General features: G+C 35.3%; 1 protein-coding gene across 1 annotated transcript in view; it reads left to right on the forward strand.

Moving 5' to 3' along the window:
* The window catches only part of MYO3A (myosin IIIA), a 185,990-nt gene that overhangs the window by 133,026 nt on the left and 32,691 nt on the right, over positions 1–20,273 (forward strand). The window contains exons 24-28 of the mRNA XM_015585601.2: positions 5,508–5,587; positions 6,055–6,132; positions 8,573–8,778; positions 16,594–16,705; positions 19,042–19,204. Coding sequence (XP_015441087.1) covers positions 5,508–5,587; positions 6,055–6,132; positions 8,573–8,778; positions 16,594–16,705; positions 19,042–19,204 — 639 coding nt within the window. The remainder of the gene's footprint in view (positions 1–5,507; positions 5,588–6,054; positions 6,133–8,572; positions 8,779–16,593; positions 16,706–19,041; positions 19,205–20,273) is intronic.

Genomic DNA, 20,273 nt, shown 5'->3' on the forward strand with positions numbered 1-20,273 from the left:
CTTTCCCTATACCCCTCCCTGCCCTATCCAATTTTTCTAGCATCATTTATTGAAAAGATTGTTCTTTTCTCCATTGAACTTTTTTTGGCACTAAAATCAATTGACTATATATGTATAGGTCTATTTCTTGACTCTCTACTGTGTGTCACTGCTATTTATCTTTATGCCAGTAATGCATGTCTTGATTACAGTGGCTTTATAAAAAAAATTGTGAAATCAGATAGTATAAATAAATACCCAGCTCTGTTCTCCTTTCTCAGAGTTGATTAGGCAGTTATAATTCCTTTGCTTTTCCACATAACTTTTAGAATGAGCTTGTCAACTTTTACTAAAAATCCTGGTAAGACTTTATTGGGATGTACTGAAGCTATTGGATTAATTTTGAAAGAAATGATATATTCACAATATTGGGTCTTCTAATTAGGAAGCACAATGTAACTCTCCATTGATTTAAGTCTTCTTTAATTTCTCTCAGCAATATTTTGTAGTTTTCATTATACAAGTCTTGCACATCTTTTGTCAAATTATCTGCTAGTATATCAGGTTTTAAGCTATTATAAATGGTTTTTTTAATTCAAGTTCCGTCTGTTGTTGAATGGAAATCCAACTGATTTTTGTATGTTCATCTTTTTCCCTGCAATGTTGCTAAACTCATTTATTAGAGTAGTTATTTTTTTGTAACTCCTATAGAATGTCCTACATAGGTGGTCATGTCATTCGTGATAATTTACCGTTTTCCATTCTGTTCACTTTTTATTTCTTCATCTTGCTTGGTTACACTGACTAGAATCACCAATGCAGTGTTGAATACAAGTGTCAGGAGTGAACATTCTTGCCTTATTCCTGATCTTGGAGAGAGAGAGCATTCAGTTTTTCCCCATTAACTGTGTTAATTGTAGGTTTTGCATAGATGTCCTTTATCAGGAGGAGAAAGTTACTTTCTAGTCCTAGTTTGCTGAGTTTGTATCAGACATGCATGTTTGAATTTTGTCAAATGCCTTTTCTGCATCTACTGAGATGATCAATTGTTTATCTTTTCCCACAAACATGTTGTTACATCGATTGATTTTTTAATGTTATACCTACTTTTCATTCCTGGGAAAAACTCAACATGGTCATGATGTATTGGACATTTTATGTGTTGCCTGATTCAATTTGCTAACATTTTGTTAAGAATTTTTATATCTATGTTCATGAGGGATATTGGACTGTAGTTTTCTTTTCTTCTAATTGTTTTTCTGATTTTGGAATCGGAGTAATGTTGGCCTCATAAAATGAATTGAGATTTATTGCCTCCTCTTCAATTTTCAGAAAAAGTAAAATGAGTATTATTTCTTTCTAAATTCCTTTGTAGAATTCACCAGTGAAGCAATCTGGGCCTGAAGTGGTTTTTGTGAGAAGGTTTTAAACTACAAATTTAATTTCCTTAATAAATATAAGGCTACTTAAATTATCTAATTTTTTTAATAAGTTTTAGTGGATCGTGTCTTTTAGAAATTTATTCATCTATGTAATCAAATTTATTGACATAAAGTTGATTATAATATTTCCTTATTATCCTTTTAATATCTGTAGATCTTAAAGTTATGTCATCTCACTCATCCCTAATATTGATAATTTGTGTCCTCTCTCATTTGATTCTTGATGGATTTTCTAGAACTTATCTATTTTATTGATATTTTCAAAGAACTAGTTTATTGTTTTATTGATACTCTCTATTGGTTTTGCTTTTTATTTTGTGGACATATATATATTTGCTTTTATTTTTATTACCTTCTGTTTACTTTGGGTACTCTGTCATTTTTCTAATTTCTAGAGTGAAAACTTTAGGTCAATGATTTAAGAAAATGTTTCTTCTTTACTAATATAGGAACTTATATAGATTATTTGCGTCATATTTAATTTCTAAGTATGTTGGGATTTTCTAGATATCTTTTGGTTATGGACTTCTGATTTAATTACATAGAGCTCAGAAAGCATACTTTGTATGATTTAGTCCATTTAATTTTATTGGAACATTTTATGGCTCAGAATATGACCTGTCTTGTTTTACGTTTCATTGGCACTTGAAAATAACATGTTTTCTGCTGTTGTTAGGTGAAATGTTCTAGAAATGTCAATTAGGTTAACTTGGTTGCTAATATTGATCAAATCTTCTGTATTCTTACTGGTTTTCTCTCTCCTGGTTCTATCAGTTACTGAGAGAGTTTTGAAATATCTACTGTCATTATCAATTTATCTATTTTTCCTTTCATTTCAATCAGTTTTTGTTTTATGTATTTTTAAGGTCTATTATTAGATACATAAAAATTTTCATTTGTTTTATCTTCTTGATGGGTAGACCCCTTTATTATTATCAAATGACTCTTCTTATCCTTGGTCATATTCTTTGTTCTGAAATCTACTTTGCCTGATATTAATATGGAAACTCCAACTTTCTTATGATTAGTGATTGAATGGAATATCTTTTTTTATACTCTTATTTCAACTTCTCTTTGTGTTTATTTAGAGTGGTTTTTTTGTAGTTGGATCTTGCTTTTAAATTCCAATCTGACAATCTCTGCCTTTTAATTGTGATGATCAAACCATTTACATTTCATGTGATTAATGATATGATTGGGTTTGACTCTACCATCTTGCTGTTCATTTGATAGTAATGTTGGTTACAGATGGTCTTCTTCCCAAGCTCTACCTGGGGTCCCCTCTGTGCTTTTCAGCTTAAAACCTCTTCAGATTGCTGGAGCAATCATAGGTTTCACCTCATTTGTTTCCCCATTCTCGGGGATCAATGTTCTATACTGCTTGATGCACAATGTATAAAAACCATTTTTTTCTCCAGAAATAATGTATTCTTCTACTTATATGAGATAGTCAAAATCATTGAGACAGAAAGTAGAATGGTAGTTGCCATGGCCTGGGAAAGGGGAGAATGGGAAGTGAGTATTTAGTGGGTATAGAGTTTCAGTTTCATGAGATGAAAGAGCTATGGAGATGGATGACAGTGAATGGATTTAATACCACTCAACTGTACACTTTAAAATGGTTAAGGTGCTAAATTTTATGTTATGTGGATTTTATCACAATAAAAAAAGGGAAAGGGAAAAAAATGTTCCATATATTTTGTATGTTTTTAGTTGTTTCAGTTAACCCAGTCTGTTACTTTATCTCACCCAGAAGCAAAAGCCTTCAGTTTTTATTTTAACAATTGTTATTTCTTTCTATATCTACCTACAGCATCTATGCATATAACTTCATGTTTTTCACTCTTATAAAATATGAAACCAGGTTTTCAATCCTATGTTATGTCTCCTAACTATCAGCAGAACAGTTCTCTACTTGAAGGGAAGAACTTCACAGTCAAAAGGTGTTTTAATAACTTAGAACCTCAATGCTACCAAAGTCACCTAGATGTGCAAATATATAATAATAATAATAATAACAACAACAATAATAGATAACTTTGTTTAGAAATTAAATTGTGCTAGGCACTGTGCTGAGTTCTTTCATTTGCTCTTAACAAAAACACTCTGAGGAGAAACTGCTTTTACAGATGTGACTTCGAGGCTTGGAAATGTTGAGTGGCTTTTGCCATGTTGCCCCACAGAAGTAGGCTTGAAAATTCGAGTTCTTCAATTTTATGTTGTGCTGTCTCCAAGATTCTGAAGTAACTATGGCCCTTTCCATATATGACTTCAAGTATGAAATAGGATTCAGCCATTACTAAAGGAAAATCTCGCACAATTCCTTGCAGCTCATTTCGCTAGTTTGGTTTATCACAAGTTTGTTTGTCAGGTCAACTCTAAAAGCAAACGATATATTTTCGCAAATTAAGATTTATGCTAATTTTGATTCCTATCGAAAGCATAGATGAATTTTTAAAAGACTTTCATTTATTTTTTTGTTAAGTTACTTGATTACTAATGTATACATTTTGTTGAAGTGAAATTATTAATCCTTTTCTAAATTTCCTCTAGCTTTTACTTTTCGGGTAAACTTAAATTTTTAGTTCTTGTTTGGCTAATCGTATGTAATAGTATCTATTAAGTAATGAGTCCATTCTCATCGATGTACTACTAGCATTTTATATATTTATCATGCTTCTAAGAAATCTCCAAATCTGTGATAACTTTTTCTAAAACTCTCTGATCATCCAAATTAATTAATTCATTAATTATAAGAGAAAGTCCCGAAACTGCCCATCTGGAGATCATCTGTTACTATTTCCATCCACTCTGCTGTACTCAGTAAGTTTCACATTTGAGGAGCGAACAGTGAAGTGTGCAGCTTCAGCCCAGTATGAAAGCCATTGCACACACCTATCTCAGCACTTTTCCTGGAGTAACGAGGGAAGGGAGGGCAGTGAACAGAGCAGAGGCACCACCAGCCACATCCCAGGCAGCCTTCCTTCCTGCACCATCTTCTCAGAGCCAGCCTTTGACAATCACAAAAACATGAAGTCTTTGCCAAAAACCTGTAGGTTCTGCTTACAACCTAAGAGAATGAGAATAAAGAGAAATAATCTTTCTGACGTCATACTGGGTTCTGGAGATGTTTCTTATTTATTTATTTATTCATTAGCTTTATTTATTTATTTTTTATTATGGTGACATTGGTTAACAAAATCCAGTAAGTTTCAGGTGTACAACTTAACAGTAAGGCGTATATATTTATTGCCTTGCGTTGGAGATGTTTCAAATGTTGATATTAGGATGATAAATTCTTGGATTGTGGATTTATTGGTTTATTGTGCTTGATGTGGGTGGGAAAGGAGTGAAAACGAACGCACATTTCCAGGCGCCTACCATGTGCCAGGCGTGCTATCACATTTCATCAAAATTCTATGAGGTAAGCATCATTATCCCTATTTTATGGATTCAAACTACAACTCCGAGACTAAATAAGTGACCCACAGATAACCCAAGTACCAAAGCTGATTCGAACCCAAGTCTTTCTGGTCGTTATTCCAGGGTCATTGTTTCTACACTATGCCATCATTTTTTCATGGCCTTGGATCGTGAGCATTTATACAACCCTAGCACTGTGCACATATTTATAAATGTTAGGTAGAAAATGTCCATGGCGGCCAGCCACACTCGATTCACTTATAACCACTTCATATAAATTAACGATCCACGCAACTTTTAAGGCCCATTGGAAAGCTTTTCTTTGTGTTAAAGAAAATCTCAGATGCCATTTAACACACACAAAACAGAAGCAAATTGCTCCCTTTATCATAATCACTTCATATCGTGTAGCGATTAAAAGGAAACCCAACACTTATCTCTATCTTTTGTATTCTCCAAACTGGATTTTTTTTTCCTGAATTAAAATTTTGTTATAAATTTTCACATATTATTTTATTTCTAAGTTTTTCAACAAATAGTTAACCAAGCATGTAAGTATGAATATCATGGGATCAACATTTTTTAACATTTAAGTAAATGGAGAAAATCTTCTGGCTATTAAGGATTCCAAAAGGTATATTAATTTTATCTAAATTCCCATAGGTAATCTGCCACATTCTAAAACTAAAAATATGATAAACTATCAAATGAGAACTTCAGAAAAATCGGTCAACCTGACAAAGGTAAGGAAATGTGTTTTTCATGGCAATGAGTCTAAAAATCTACCTTTACAATGGCAATATTTGTGTGCTCCTAAGAGTGAACAGCCTTTGCCTTAGTTTTTCTCCCTTTGATCTTTTTTCTGCTTAAACAGATATTTATGTTATGTTCATATTACCACTAGTCACTAAAATAATCATTTATTTCTGATATATTCCTAAGACTTCATTTATCATGTTACAGTTTTAATGTTACTATGAGACCCACTAAAAATGTGTCAGCTAAAATCAGAGATATTCACATTCTGGGCAAGACCAATTCAGATTCCATGAGTAGACAAAACAATTAAAGTAAAAATATCAATGACATTTTGCTGTTTTACATATTCAAATGCCTAGACTATGATAACTAGAAGGAAAAATTCCATGTGCTCCCTGCAAATCATAAAGTACAATCAGTAATGAAGTTCCACTGTCTTCTTTGGTCTTAGGGTGAAACTGGAGAAACCACACGTCATGCCAGAGAGACGACCAACATGAAAACACAAACGGTTGCATCATATTTTAGAGTAAGATACTAAGTTATGGTGTGTTGTGCTTAGGGATATTATTTATTCTAAATAAGAGCGATAGATCAAAAGCTAGTAACAAATATCAGAGTGCTATTCGCAAAAGAATTTTTATCGTATCTCACTATTTTTTAGATATAGAATATATTAGAGTATGCCGTCAAAAACCTGTGGATTCGTTTACTTGTATTTCACATGTAAAATTATTATATACTAGGTCAATCTTAATGGAGGTCTATACTCGCATTAAAATTTGTCCATAGAACCAAGTGCATTTCTACCAGAATAAAACTTAAAAAGGGTGGGTTTTTGGTTTTTTTTAATTCAATGCTATGATAACTAGCAATGCTCTTTCTCACTCATAATTTTAAGATAGACAGATGGGACAAGGTTGAGCATCCATCTTCATTCTAAATCTTTCTGTACATAGACAAACTGAAAACTTGCATGCGCGCGCGCGCGCGCGCGTGTGTGTGTGTGTGTGTGTGTGTGTGTGTGTGTGTTTAAAACCAGTGTTGGAATGGGGAAAGGAGAAGGGACCAGGGAAGCACAGTAACATGCCAAGGAAGTGAGTCGCTATATCTTTAGCATATGATCAAGTGACCTTTCTTCCTTGGACAATATGGGAGAAAGAAAAGAGCTTAATTTTCTCTGTGCTCTAGGGAGCTCTAGATAACCATGCCCTCATTACTGATCTCAGTTCTTGTTTATCTCTTCTGATAAGATCATATTAACTAGCCAATAAAAATGAAGAAAATGCCACCTAAAACTTGGAAATTATTAATAGTATAATTTAATATGGGGAAAGGGGAGGAAATTGGATTAAATTTATTAAAAGTGCTCAGTGAATAAACCCGGTTCCCTAACAGAATCACAAAATACTTTTAGAAATAGCTGGATAGCTTTATTAAATGTTTTTCAAGTCCCAAGCTTATAGCAGACAGTGTGTGCTTAATCATTTTTGAGTAGCACCCATTATATTTATACCCTTAATATTTCATGTTTGCTGTGGATACAGTCACATTACATCAGGGCTGCAGCACAGCTGAATCCCCAAGAATATTTACAAACAGATTATTTCCTTTTTTTTAAAACGAGCTATCCAAACTCTATGTGTTTGTTTAAATCATTAGTTCATAAAATTGTTTTACTCTTCAATTTGAAATGAAAAGCGATAGAAGATAATTCCATGTAGTATGCAAAGTATTCTTAAAGTTATTTTTTACTCTGCAGAGAACAATGACCATAGTGTAACACTCTGCCTTGGTCTCTGTACAGAGGTCTATGTACAGAGGTCTATGTACAGAGACCAAGGCAGAGTGTTACACTATGGTCATTGTTCTCTGCCTTGGTCTATGTACAGAAAGAAAAGCCAGTGCCTAAATTGCAGTGAGCTTTTTCTCAGCTTGCCAAGAGACATGTAAACCACCTTCACACCTCCAGTACCTGACAGATGTGTGCATGGCTAAAGGAATGATGACTCACTACCAAATGTAATGAACAGCGGCTCCAAAGTGACAGACCCAGCTGTTTGAAGATCACATCTGAGACTGAGTGCCCAAGAGGAAGCCATGCAAATCCAGTGCTGTGTCAGTTACCCAATTCCAGCATTTGGTTTGCACTGGCCTTAGAGCTTAGGCTTTTATATTTCAGACACTAAAAGAGATACAGCCATCAACAGCTGTCAACGTCCAGGCATTCATTACCTGGCGAACAAATTGTATCCTGGTCTCTAACACACTAGTTTTCTGGGATTCCACTTTTAGTTGAACCATGATTAGCCTAACATATTATACTTAGTTAATTAGCTACTAGTTCATTATATTTAACAGATTAGCTACAGCTCTAATAAGGTATTGCTGCAGAATATAGTTTTCGCATCTATGTAATATTAAAAATTCTAAAATAAATAAGAAAATTATCAATCCAGAGCAGATTCGAGTGCTTAAATGGACCTGCTTATTTTTATAACTATATCCTATATATTAAATTGCAGTAGCTTCTCAGTTTTTATTTTAAACTAGGAGATGATTCTGACAGGGATTAAAGTGTTTATTTTCATACTTTAAAGAAATTAGAGTTGGACAAGGAAATTAAGCAAGAAAGTAGATTGTGTGCCTAATTGTTATAACTTGGCAAGTTTCCTGAGAGGATATAATTACCTACAAACTATATCAAAAATAATGGTTTCTATCTATTAAAGCTGCCTTTAGAATTTACAGGCAGCCTTTGAATAGCTAAGATCCAAGTTATTGCCTCTGCATTTTTATGAATAAATCTGCGTTTTTAAAAATATATTATAAATGAAATTTTTACTGTGAATTAATGTACGTGTAACATTCAGTTTTCAGATTTCTTTTTTTCTTATAATAAAAAGATCTACAAGCTCATAAATTTTCATGTGCTACACTGGGAAATTTATTTTTGTTTCCTATTATAGTATTCCCTGATGGATTTGTTATCTAAAATGGTGGTGGGTCAACCTCATTTTGTCCGTTGCATCAAACCAAATAATGAACGTCAAGCAAGAAAATACGACAAAGAGAAAGTTCTGCTACAGCTTCGCTACACAGGAATTCTGGAAACAGCAAGAATTCGAAGGCTAGGATACTCACATCGGATACTTTTTGCTAACTTTATAAAGCGGTACGTAGATTTCTTTTTAAGTTTCCATTGCCATTTATATAAAAAGGTCTTCAGAAGAATTATAGGAACCAAAATAGGCATTCTGGGAAGGAGCCATTTTGTTCATGCGAAGGATTATGCATTGAAAGAGAAAATAGCTGGATGTTTCTCTTGTTAGCTGGGAGATTTGGTGTGTGACAGCAGAGGATATGTCACAGGCAGCGTGATTGAGAGACTTGAGCTTCTGTACTGAGAAACTGAAGGATCCAGTTCTCGTCCTAGCTCTGCCACTTCCTATGTGACCATGGCCTATATACCAGTGATTCTCAATGAGGGGATACTCAAAGGATATTTGTTAATGTCTGGAGGCATTTTGGGTTGTCACAACGGGTGGGATCGGGAAGGGGGTGCTGCTGGCATCTACTGGGTAGAGAACAGGGATCCTGCTAAACATCTGAAAATGCCCAGCAGAACCTCATTACAACAAATAATTATCCAACCTAAGATGGATACAGAACTGCATTTTCCTTATCTAATAAATCTGCCATGACCACCTGATGGAATTGTTACAAGAATCTAATGAGATAGTGTCTCTAAAGGTGATTTAGAACAGGGGTCCCCAACCCCTAGGCTATGGACCAGTACCAGTCTATGGCCTATTAGGAACCGGGTTGCACAGCAGGCGAGTGGCTGGCAAGCCAGCGAGGCTTCATCTGTATTTGCAGCTGCTCCCCAGCGCTAGCATCACCACCTCAGCTCCACCTCAGATCATCAGGCATTATATTCTCATAGGAGCTCCGGTCCCTGGTGCCAAAAAGGTTGAGGACTGATGATTTAAAAGACATAAAGAATCAATTGGGTATAAGGAGTTCTTTCTGATATTTGAGATTAATGTAAAATGAATTAAGCTATAAATTAATTTCATTAAGTAATACATTAATGGTGATGTAGAGGTTCAATATCTTATGTATTTAATATTTTAAACACTCATGTTTCTATGATTTTTATAGCCATTAAACTTGAACTTTCAATTTTCAAAAGAGAGGTCTATTACAATTTTAGGGTGAAACCTAGCATTTGAGGAATTCTCCATATGTAACATTCTCTGGCTTTTTTCAGAGTATATAAATTAAGATTAAGAACAAAACAAAGTTTTGTGATTGTACAATAAACTGATTTCTAACTCCCTCCTCCCACCAAAACAAAACAAAATATTGTCATGTCTTATATCAAGCATTCTTTTACTTGGAATAATCAAGACCTTTACTAAATGGAGTGAGAATTCTAACTCTCCTTGTAAATTTTCATATTTTCAGCAATTCATGGTAGCTCTGGATTCTTTTTTTTCTTTAGAGACTGAGGAAAGAAAATAAGAGGTATTCATTTGAAGTGCCTTGAAATAAGGAAAATCTTACTGCATTTTTATGATGGAGAGCAAAATTACATAAATATGGTGACTTTCATATTGGCAAATTCTTTATAGTAGTTTAAGGCAGACTTTAAAAATTCAAGTTTTAGAGTTCAGAAGTACAGCCAGCATCTAATCACTGATGTCATCTCTCAATTTAAGAACCCAATTTAAGAACCAAAGCTAAGAAATAAAAAATATAATTTCGTATTGGCCAATAGGTAATTCTTCATTCTGTACATGAAAACAGGTAACCCAAAAGTATTTGATACAGAGGAGTTTCAAATTTCAAGTTAAAATTTGACCTCATTATACTTTTCATTTTTAAAGAGAAGAGTAGATCTTTAACTTGCTTAAATATTAATATAAGTAACATTAATATAATATTGATATAAGTATCCTTATATTTTAGTGACTTTTATGTACAAGGCATCGTGCTACTCACTGTAGGAAATACTGAATTTTTTTTCTTTGATTTTCAGTGGCCTTTAATGTTTTCTTTTTTATTATTATTTTTATTTTTATTAGTCTCAAGTATACAGTACATTGGTTAGACATTTATATAGTTTATAAAACGATCCCCCTAATTGCTCCTTCTCTCCTCTGGTTTTCCACCCATAACGTTACTGCCGACTGCATTCCCTGCGCCGTGCTCCCCATCCCCATGACCATCTATCAACTGCTAATTTGTACTTTTTTACCCCTTCCCAACCCCATCCCCTATGTCCGTCACCAAATTGTCCTCTATATTTGAGTCGGTTTTTGATTAGTTTGTTCTTTTTGTTCCTTAGATTCTGTATTTAACTGAAATCATATGGTATTTGTCTTTCTCTGTCTGGCTTATTTTACTCAGCATAATATCCTCTAGGTCCATCCATGTCGTTGCAAATGGTAGGATTTCATTTTTTTTTAACTGGCTGAGTAATATTCCATTGTATATATGAAGCATAACTTCTTTATCTAATCATCTGTTGATGGGCATTTAGGTTGCTTCTGTATCTTGACTATTGTAAATTGTGCTGCCGTGAATATTGAGGTGCATAGATCTTTATGAATTATTGTTTTGGTTTTTTGGGGTGATAAATACCCAGAAGTGCAATCGCTGGGTCAAAAGGTATATCCATTTTTCAATTTTTGAGAAACCCCAGACTGTTTTCCATAGCAGCTATACTAATTTGCAATCCCACCAACTATATATGAGGGCTCCCTTTTCTCCACATCCTCACCAACACTTGTTGTTCTTAGATTTATTGATGATAGTCATTCTGACACGTGTGACGTGATATCTCATTGTGGCTTTAATTTGCATTTCTCTGATGATTAGTGACCTTGAGCATCTTTTCATATGTCTATTGGCCATCTGTATTTTCTCTTTGGAGAAGTATCTGCCCATGGAAATACTGAATTTTAAACTTTAAAATGCAGACATGATCCTAAAGAATTAACAATCCAGTTAAAATTATCAGAACCATCAACATGAAAAATTAATAAGCAGTGCAAGGTAATAAATACCAAGATCCAAGGGAGTGGTACAAGCAGTATAAGAAATAGAAGAGAAGGATTATCTCCAGCCGGGCTGCTAAGAGAGTATCAAGAAAGAAGGCTCAAACTGGGATCTAATGGAGGGTACAGTTTGTGGAAAAGACAGGGGCTTTCTCCATCTACAAGATGGTGTGTCAAAAGCCAGACGGACTTGAATTAGACTGCTTTGGCAGAGTGGGTCTTAGTGAAGTGACAGAAGATAAGATGGGAAAACTGACTGGGTTAAAAATATGGCCTTGAATGCCAGCATAAACTTATACTTTCAAAATTATCCATGGTTTTACAATACTGTGAGAACTGATTCTATTTTCTTGATGATATTATAGTTGAAAGTCACTTACTTTGAAGGTCAGAAATGAGAATAAATTCTCAAATGTATTTCAAAATGCCATGCTATTTATTATAGAATAGCAAATCCCTATGTGATAAATGAGGAGGAGGGAAAACTAAGTACATAGAGAGCATGTGAATGGCTGTTCTGATGACAGGAAGTAAGGCTAAACCTTTTCTCTGTCACTAATTTGAAAGCTGTCATCAAATTAGCCTTAGGAAGGCAGAGCAATTTGCAAAGTCCCTGTGGAGGTGTAAATAGGACTAAAAGACCCCCCTCTGTCCTGCCTTAGCCTTTGACTAACCTTCCTTGTACCATGCAGAAATTCATCAGATCCTTTGTGTATTCTGTTGAGAAACTCTTCTGTTTGTGACAAAAATGATCTTAAGGGAAGAGACATAACATAATGATCTTAAAGGAAGTGACACTGTTTTTGAAATTACTGTAGTTATTTCAAATGAAATCTCATATTAAGAAGCTGCTGAAGGTTAGCTCCATTTTCCCACCAGGTACCTAAACACAATGGTTTGGCTCCCAGAGGTCTAATACAAAGCCAGAGCCTATGAAAGGCAGTAGTATAGTGAAGTAGGTAAGTGCACATACTTTGAAGTCAGAAAACCCAGGTTCCAATCCTAGTTCTGCCACTTAACTAAATGTGTGACCTTGTTCAAAGTTACTTGAGTTCTGTAAGTTTCAAGCTTCAATTTCTCTCATCGGCAAATAGGAATGATAATAATAGTATATAATTTAATATGTGGTTATAAGCATTAAATAAAATAATATGTATGAAGTTTATTAGTAGAATCAAATGTCCACAATACATATTAGCTATAATTATTTTCATTATTATTTTTACCTCAGCTCCCATATCCCAAAATTACTTGTTATGTACAGTGCTGTGGTCTTGAATCCCACAATGTAAACCATGAAACTATGTTGGCTTTAAAACAAGTCTTTAAACCAAAGGGTACACAAAGCACGGGCCTGGGACTTTCTCTGTAAACACATCTGATCTACCTAGATGTTTATTTCCACAGCAAGTCACAGAGGCAATTCATTACTCATTCAACAAGCATTTAATTGAGCACCCACTATGTTCCAGTCCTTGAATAAAAGATTAACCCTAATCTTAATCCAAAGACAAGTAAAAGAGCTTCTGACTTTAAGAAACTCACTGACTAGCTGTGGGGACAGGGATCTTATTACCTACATGATCATAAAATGTAATGTAAACTCCAAAAGGCAAGGGCGGTGGTCTACTGTGTTCACTGCTGTGTCCCCAACACTTATAAGGGTGCTTGGCACATAGTAGGTGCTCAATAAATGGAGAGAAGAGTAGTGGATATTTGTTTTGTTTTGTTTTTTGTGTGTTTGTTATTGTTTTTGTTGTTTTGGATATTTTTAATAAAAGTATGCACAGGGTACACTGAGAGCATGAAGTAGAGATGGCAGAATTGAAGAGGAAAGGAAATTTCTTACAGTAGAAATTCAGATAAAGCAGGGAATCATAAAAGTAATATATAAATATATACTATAAATATACTTTAATTTATAACATAAACATATATTCATTTTTCAATCTTTCGATATAATTTTAATTTTTTTGAACAAAAGTCAACAAATGAGAGTTTATTGACTCTTTCCTGCATAGCTCTCCATAATCCATGACTTACAATTTTTAGTCAATATTTCTTGAAGTGAAGCAAGATGTTAAAGATACTTGTGAAACAATCACAGAGTTGAATATTCTTGATTTGTATGATTCTTCACAACTTTTTATAACAGCTTTATCCATGTTTAATTCCATAGTCTTCAAGAACACTTCTTTATGAAGTCTTACCAACACATTTGATACAGTTTTGTAGAAACCTCACTCATATTTCGTCAGATTACCTGATACTTATTTAGATAATGTTCCCTCAAGTGCAACTGGTATAAACGGGTTTGTTAGCAGGAGCAGAGCACACCAGCAGGAGCCACTGCCCTTGAACTCCAGGTGTGCAGCGGACAGCAGTCAGTGTGCCTTACACAGAGAAAGAGAATGTCCGTCAACCAGTTAATCTGTTCATTGAAGATATGTTAAAGAGAGTGTCTAGACTGTTGGAAATGTAGGAGTGAGAATGGAAGGACATGCAGGATAGAGAATGACACGTACAAAGGCATGGAGTCGTGAGCAAACATGGCCCTTAGGCATAATTTTAAATCACTTTTATGACGGGAGCTCAAGACGTCCATGGAAAATTGCAGAACATGAGGCTGGAAAGGCAGGCAAGGGTATAGAGCAGGAAGGAGCTTTCATCGTATGTGGAACCGATTTTAGATGGCTACTTTTCAGCAGGTGTGGCCTCTCCGTTCCCTTCACATCCTCTGCTTCCCAGCTCACACATTTATATTACCCACCCAGCCTTTGAAAGCACCTGAGTTTGCCATCCCAGCTTAGACCCTGGGAAATTGTTGGAGACTTTCAAATCAGAAAAGGACATGATTGGATTTTCATTTTAAGATAATTCAGACGAAGCTGTGTAAATTGGCTTAGAGAGGGGAGAGGGGAGTGAAAATGGACATAACCAGTGAGGAGGCAATTACAGAAACTGAGGTGAGAAGTGATGAGGGATAAAGTAATAGCAGTAGGAACAGAGAGAAAGAAACACATTCCAGAGAGATTTTTAAGCTTGGTGGATAAACCAAGTGAAGATTACAGAAGGCCAGTTGGAGATATAGAATAAAATCCTTTTAGATGAGAGAGACTTAGGGGGATTGTTTTGTACTAAATGGAGGGAGCCAGAAGAGAGAAAAGGGATTGAAAGTATACAGAAGAGAAAAGGAGGAAGAGATGGCATCTAGAACACAGGAACAGGGAGCATGGATATCTCCTCTGAAGGAGGAGGGAAGAATCAATAGTGAGTGAATGAATTTGTAGTTGGGGAGGAAGCTGGTAGAGCTTGTGTATGGTGACCTCCAGTGCAATAGAGGATAAACTTATCTGCTGAGAAGGGTTTAGAGGGCAGAGCAGGTGGGACACATCAAGGGGACAGAGAGATTAAATAGCCATTTTGGGGACTGAGTGAGGAAAGTGGCTACGGACAACAATAAGGATTCTGAGCATCCATGTGGACCCAGCTGAGTCAGGAAATTGCACATTCATAGGGGAGCACACCGTGAATGAATGGGGATTTTCTCTGGCAGTGCTCTGAAGCCTGACATAAGAGCGGAGAAGCAGATGATTGGATGATCCAGGTGTGCCTGTTTGCAGAGAATGAGAGAGTCAAGAGAGCTCACCAAGGGTGGCTCTTGTGATGAACCATGAGATCCTGACTGGATCTGGAAAAGAGTGAAGCCAGGAGATGGTTGGTGGGCTAAGAGGTCAGAGTGCCTGCTTGGGTCATAGTTCATCCGTGAGTAAGCTTAGTCTTGAAGCAGACAGGCATGAAGGACGGAGGGAGGCTAACGGGCGTTCCCTGAGGTTTTGCACAGATAGCAAAAGCTGTGACTGTCACTTCACTCTACACCGTTCTAGGCCAGGATTCTCTGAGAACCTGACAGAAACTGGTTTGTCTGCAGATTTCATGGGCTGAAACTTGGTAGAGCTGGGATATATTATTTTTTAGAGGTTTTATCTATGGGCTCATTCTTGGATGAGGAAGTTGATACTTAGAGAGGTTCCATGATGTGTCCAAGCTGACACAAGTAACTAGTCGAGATTAGACCTTCGCTCTCCTGACCCTCGGCACGGTCTCCTTCTCGTCACCATCCTACCTTAGTCCTCTGTTTTGAAATTCAGAACCTACCAAAGCGCCGCTCCATTTCTTCTGGTTAATCTTCGCAGGTTAATCTTGCATCAAGAAATTAAATAAAAATAAAGGAGTGTTTGAAAACTCTAGAAATCTGCCTTTTTGCACAAGATTACTGACCATGTAAACTGTTTTTTCTTCTTTTAATTCACCCTGTTCCCCAATTAGACTTTGTGGTCAGCATGAAAAACTTGTGACCTCTTTCACTTCTCTCCTTCATTAACCCCTTACTCACTTCCTCCCCAAGTACTGATATATTAAACCAACAGAGAAAAACTCCAGCAAAAGACAGGAAAAAACAAGGAAAAACAACGATAGAAGGTATGTGTACAGCGCTGGGAAGTTGTTGTAGAATTAAAACTCCTCCAATCCAATTTTAAGATCAGTTCCCAATGTTTTTGTGAAGATTAAAACAAAAAAGAAGAATAAAATTGTTCCCTCTGCTTCCTGCCACTGCGGTCCTGCTTAGTGCCCAGAGAAAAGTTACTTTTCAAAAAATACCCAACTAATTTCTTTTTTGAGTGACGGAGTTTTGAGGCAGGATTTCAGTGTTAAGCATTGAAAAGCAACCACTAAACTGGAAAAACAATGCTCAAGTTTACACAAATAGACTTGTCTGGATTTCTGTCAGTCTGGAATTCAGTCTGCTCCAGGGTTGTTCTGAGAATATTGTGTAAAGGATCCCGTCTCTTTCCTCCCCTGCACAGAACTGTCGAATTCTGAACCCTCGTGAAATGCTAACCAGCCCTTTCCCCCATTTGAAGGTACCGTGTTCTCTGCTACAAATGGAGCGAGAAGCCACCAGTCAGCCCGGACACCTGTGCCGCCATTCTGGAAAAAGCCGGTCTTGATAACTGGGCTCTTGGAAAAACAAAAGTAATGTTTCCATGTAATTTTCTAGGGAAAAAAGTTAATAATTACATTGGATTTACTGAGAATTATAACATTTTACAATGATTGAAATATTATGGCTATGTATGTTACAGAATGTTAGCTTAAAACAGGGGAAGTAAATTGATGAATTAATTCATAAAGGTTTTCTTCAGAAAAATTGCTTTGTGTTCATAAAGGTTTTAAAAAAAAATCAAGAGAACTTTATCTTGAAGATTTACCCCAAAAGATGAAATTTATAGTAAGTATACTTCAAATAGTATCTAAAACAGACCGATATATTTTCTCTATCACCACTAAATATAGTTAAAAATTGTAGAGAATCATAATGCTCTAAGTAGGATTTTTTTTATTCTGTTCTATTTGAGAACATTTTTTTTCTTTTTTTTTCTAATTCTCAAATCTGCTTCCATTATAAAACTTGAAATTTACTGGCGTGAATAATTCACCAATACTAGTAGACTCACTATATGTGTTTGGATTTACTGAGTATTATAACATTTTACAATGATTGAAAATATTATGTTTATGTATTAGATCTGAGACCTGTGAGATCTTAGTTTATTTAGTTTAGATAGAATGAAGTAAACAATCATAACCAATTTTGAATACAGAAGTAAGACAGGTGGCTGCTTAACGAAAGGATGCACTGGGCTTCTTAGATATCTCCAGAGAATTATGAGATGAAGATGAGATAAACAGGATACCAGGTCTTAGGACACACAAAATGGATCACTGGGAGAGGATGGAAAAAAGAGCCAGGCTAAAGAAAAGAAGTTCTCATAGACTGACCACTCAAGAATAACCGCCATCAGCCATACCATAGACACAGAGTGAAACCAACTTCCACATCTGCAAAGAAGTTTATATTAGTTGTGTCTTGGGGGTGGGAGATGTGGGAGAGGATTTTCATAATGATCAGATGAAAAATTCCTCCAGTAACAATTTAAGGAATTTGTTTCAGTGTTTATCTTAGAGTGAGTCCCACGAATTCAGTAATCTGTGTTTACTTTAGTATTTAGTAAGGGCAAAGTGTGAGCACTAAAACAATGTGTATTTTGTTCACACCCTTTACTTTGAGATGCTCACAAAGATGACTTTTGCAGGCTGATTCACAGTCTGAAACACATGCGTAACTTGAAATAGAGTTTTAACTTGTAAAAAGGCCCTTTGCGGTCCAGTTCCGCATGATATTTGAGTAGCATTTTAAAGCTATTTGTATTTTTCCACTTCACCTTTTCCAACTCATTATGATGGATAAAAGTATTCAATATAGGACCATTTCTAATGCTGTACCAGAAAAATGATGACCTTTTTAAACAGATTGAATTTTAAATGAATCGTCAACAGTAGAATGGACTAAATATATTAACATCGAGAGTCCTGTAGAAATTAAAACTAAATTTAATCAAAACCTATAATGCTAAGCCGTTTGCCTGTGGTACCAAGCTTTCAAGTAATGGAATGCTGAGAGAATTCTGCAGTCAGGGTTACCAGGTCTCATGACTCAGCTGTTAAATTTGAATTTCAGTGACTTTCTTAGTGGATTCAATAAACTCTCTTGGACATGAATTTCATTAGTAAATGTAGCCATTAAAAGAAGAGGGGGAAAAAAACTTCCCATTTCCTGGAGGAAGTTGAAAAGTCTTAGATGAGAACATCTCTAGGCCTTCAGGCTCCTCTGGTGCTCCAATTCATTTTGATTTTAAAATAATCGAAAGTCAGCCCTGCTTTCACCAGGGTGTCCACAGGGTCCAGTGAGAAAGTTGTCCGTCCTGCCTGGGGCCCTCTCTCTGCCTTGTTTCTCCACTGACAGCCTTGGAGCCCAGGAGAGGCAGTGCCCCCGCCTTGTTCCCCTTTGCGCCAGGACATGAGTACATATACAGGTCTCGATAAACATTTAATAAATGAACTACTCTATCTATAATTGCTTTCTGTCTTAAAAAATAGATTTGTAAGATTTTTAAATTTAGGAAATATAATTGTCTTTTTTGAAAAATAAAAGCATGAAAATTAGCTTTGCTCAGATGCTAAAACTTTGATACAACAGCTCAATATCCTCCACTCTTATCGGTCCATCCAACAAAACCTGTTACAAATAAACAGCGTGATCATCAAACTATATTTCTTCTTAAAGACAGGTTTTCTTCAAGCATAAAAATCTATAATGTTATAGCAACATCCAGGCCAAAGAAGCAATAGGTAGTACATTCCACAATCTAAAAAGATTTAGAATATAATCTATTCTTCAAAGCAAATCACATGACTGTTCACACCTGTGTGCCTTAGTTTTATTTGTATTTTATTTTAATTCTTTCAAGGTGTTCCTTAAATATTATCATGTGGAACAGTTAAATTTAATGCGAAAGGAAGCCATTGACAAGATTATTCTAATTCAAGCCTGTGTCAGAGGATTCTTGGGTTCAAGAAGATACCAGAAAATACAGGAGAAAAGGAAAGAGAGCGCTATAATAATACAGTCAGGTAATCCCTCAGACCGTCTCACAATGTAACGAAGTACAATGCTGTGTTTAGATGTGGGCATACAATCGAATCTTGTATACAAGTTCTTATAGAGCTTTTGTGTTTAATTCCAAGCTCTGTTACCTTGATACTTTCTACTAAATGTAAATCAGATTGTTTTAGTGATTGACACTTTTAATATTTGAATAAATGTTTTTTTAAATAAAATAATTTAATTTTTGAATTTTCTGTCAAATATTAATGAAATAAAACTGACTTATTGTGCAAGATACAGTAAGTGATTGAATTAATTACAGATCTCAAGAATCTTATTATTATAACACGTTGGACAATAAGATTTTTTTAATTTTATTCCAAAGGTTACACTGGCCATAGTTTTTGATAACTTAATTAAATCTCATTTTAAAGGGCATTCATTTCTTTCTATTAACTGTAGAGAAATATTTATAATTACATTTCATAAATTTTTATTAAAATATATTCATAGACTGGATTTTGCTTTCCATTCTTAAATTTAGAACCTAATGTGGCTTAGTACAGAATCATTCAAAAATTTTTGACTGCACATTTAGAGTAAAAAACATATTTTTACACACATACTGTGAGCAGTACACTCTGACATTTTCTATTCTGGTTTATTCCATTTCATTTTCAGAGGCTAGATTTAGCCCACTCGATCAATTTTACGATCCACTATTGATTTGCAACCTGTGTTCTGATGAAAACCTAACATACAGGCGATTCATGTTCCAACCCTAGTTCTCTGCATCCATAATGCGCATTATCATCTCTTGGAATTTTAAGCTCTTAACTTCTTACTGGGACATCAAAATCCAACCCTGTAGTTTGGGATCTAATTTTTTATCCACAATTTCCAAATGGATAAAACACCGGGGGTGGAAGGGAGGTTTTTTATAACTCATTTGGAAGTGAAACATGACCTAGTAGTTACAATCCTTTATTCATCCCACTTAGTGAAGATATTGTGTTTTCTGGAGAAATATTTGTGTTTGATTATGGAGTGCTGTCCCGATATGGGGAGTGTTACAGAATATATGTTATTTGCTCT

Source organism: Pteropus alecto, unplaced genomic scaffold (genome assembly GCF_000325575.1).
Source record: "Pteropus alecto unplaced genomic scaffold, ASM32557v1 scaffold11, whole genome shotgun sequence".
In the NCBI taxonomy this organism is placed as follows: domain Eukaryota; kingdom Metazoa; phylum Chordata; class Mammalia; order Chiroptera; family Pteropodidae; genus Pteropus; species Pteropus alecto.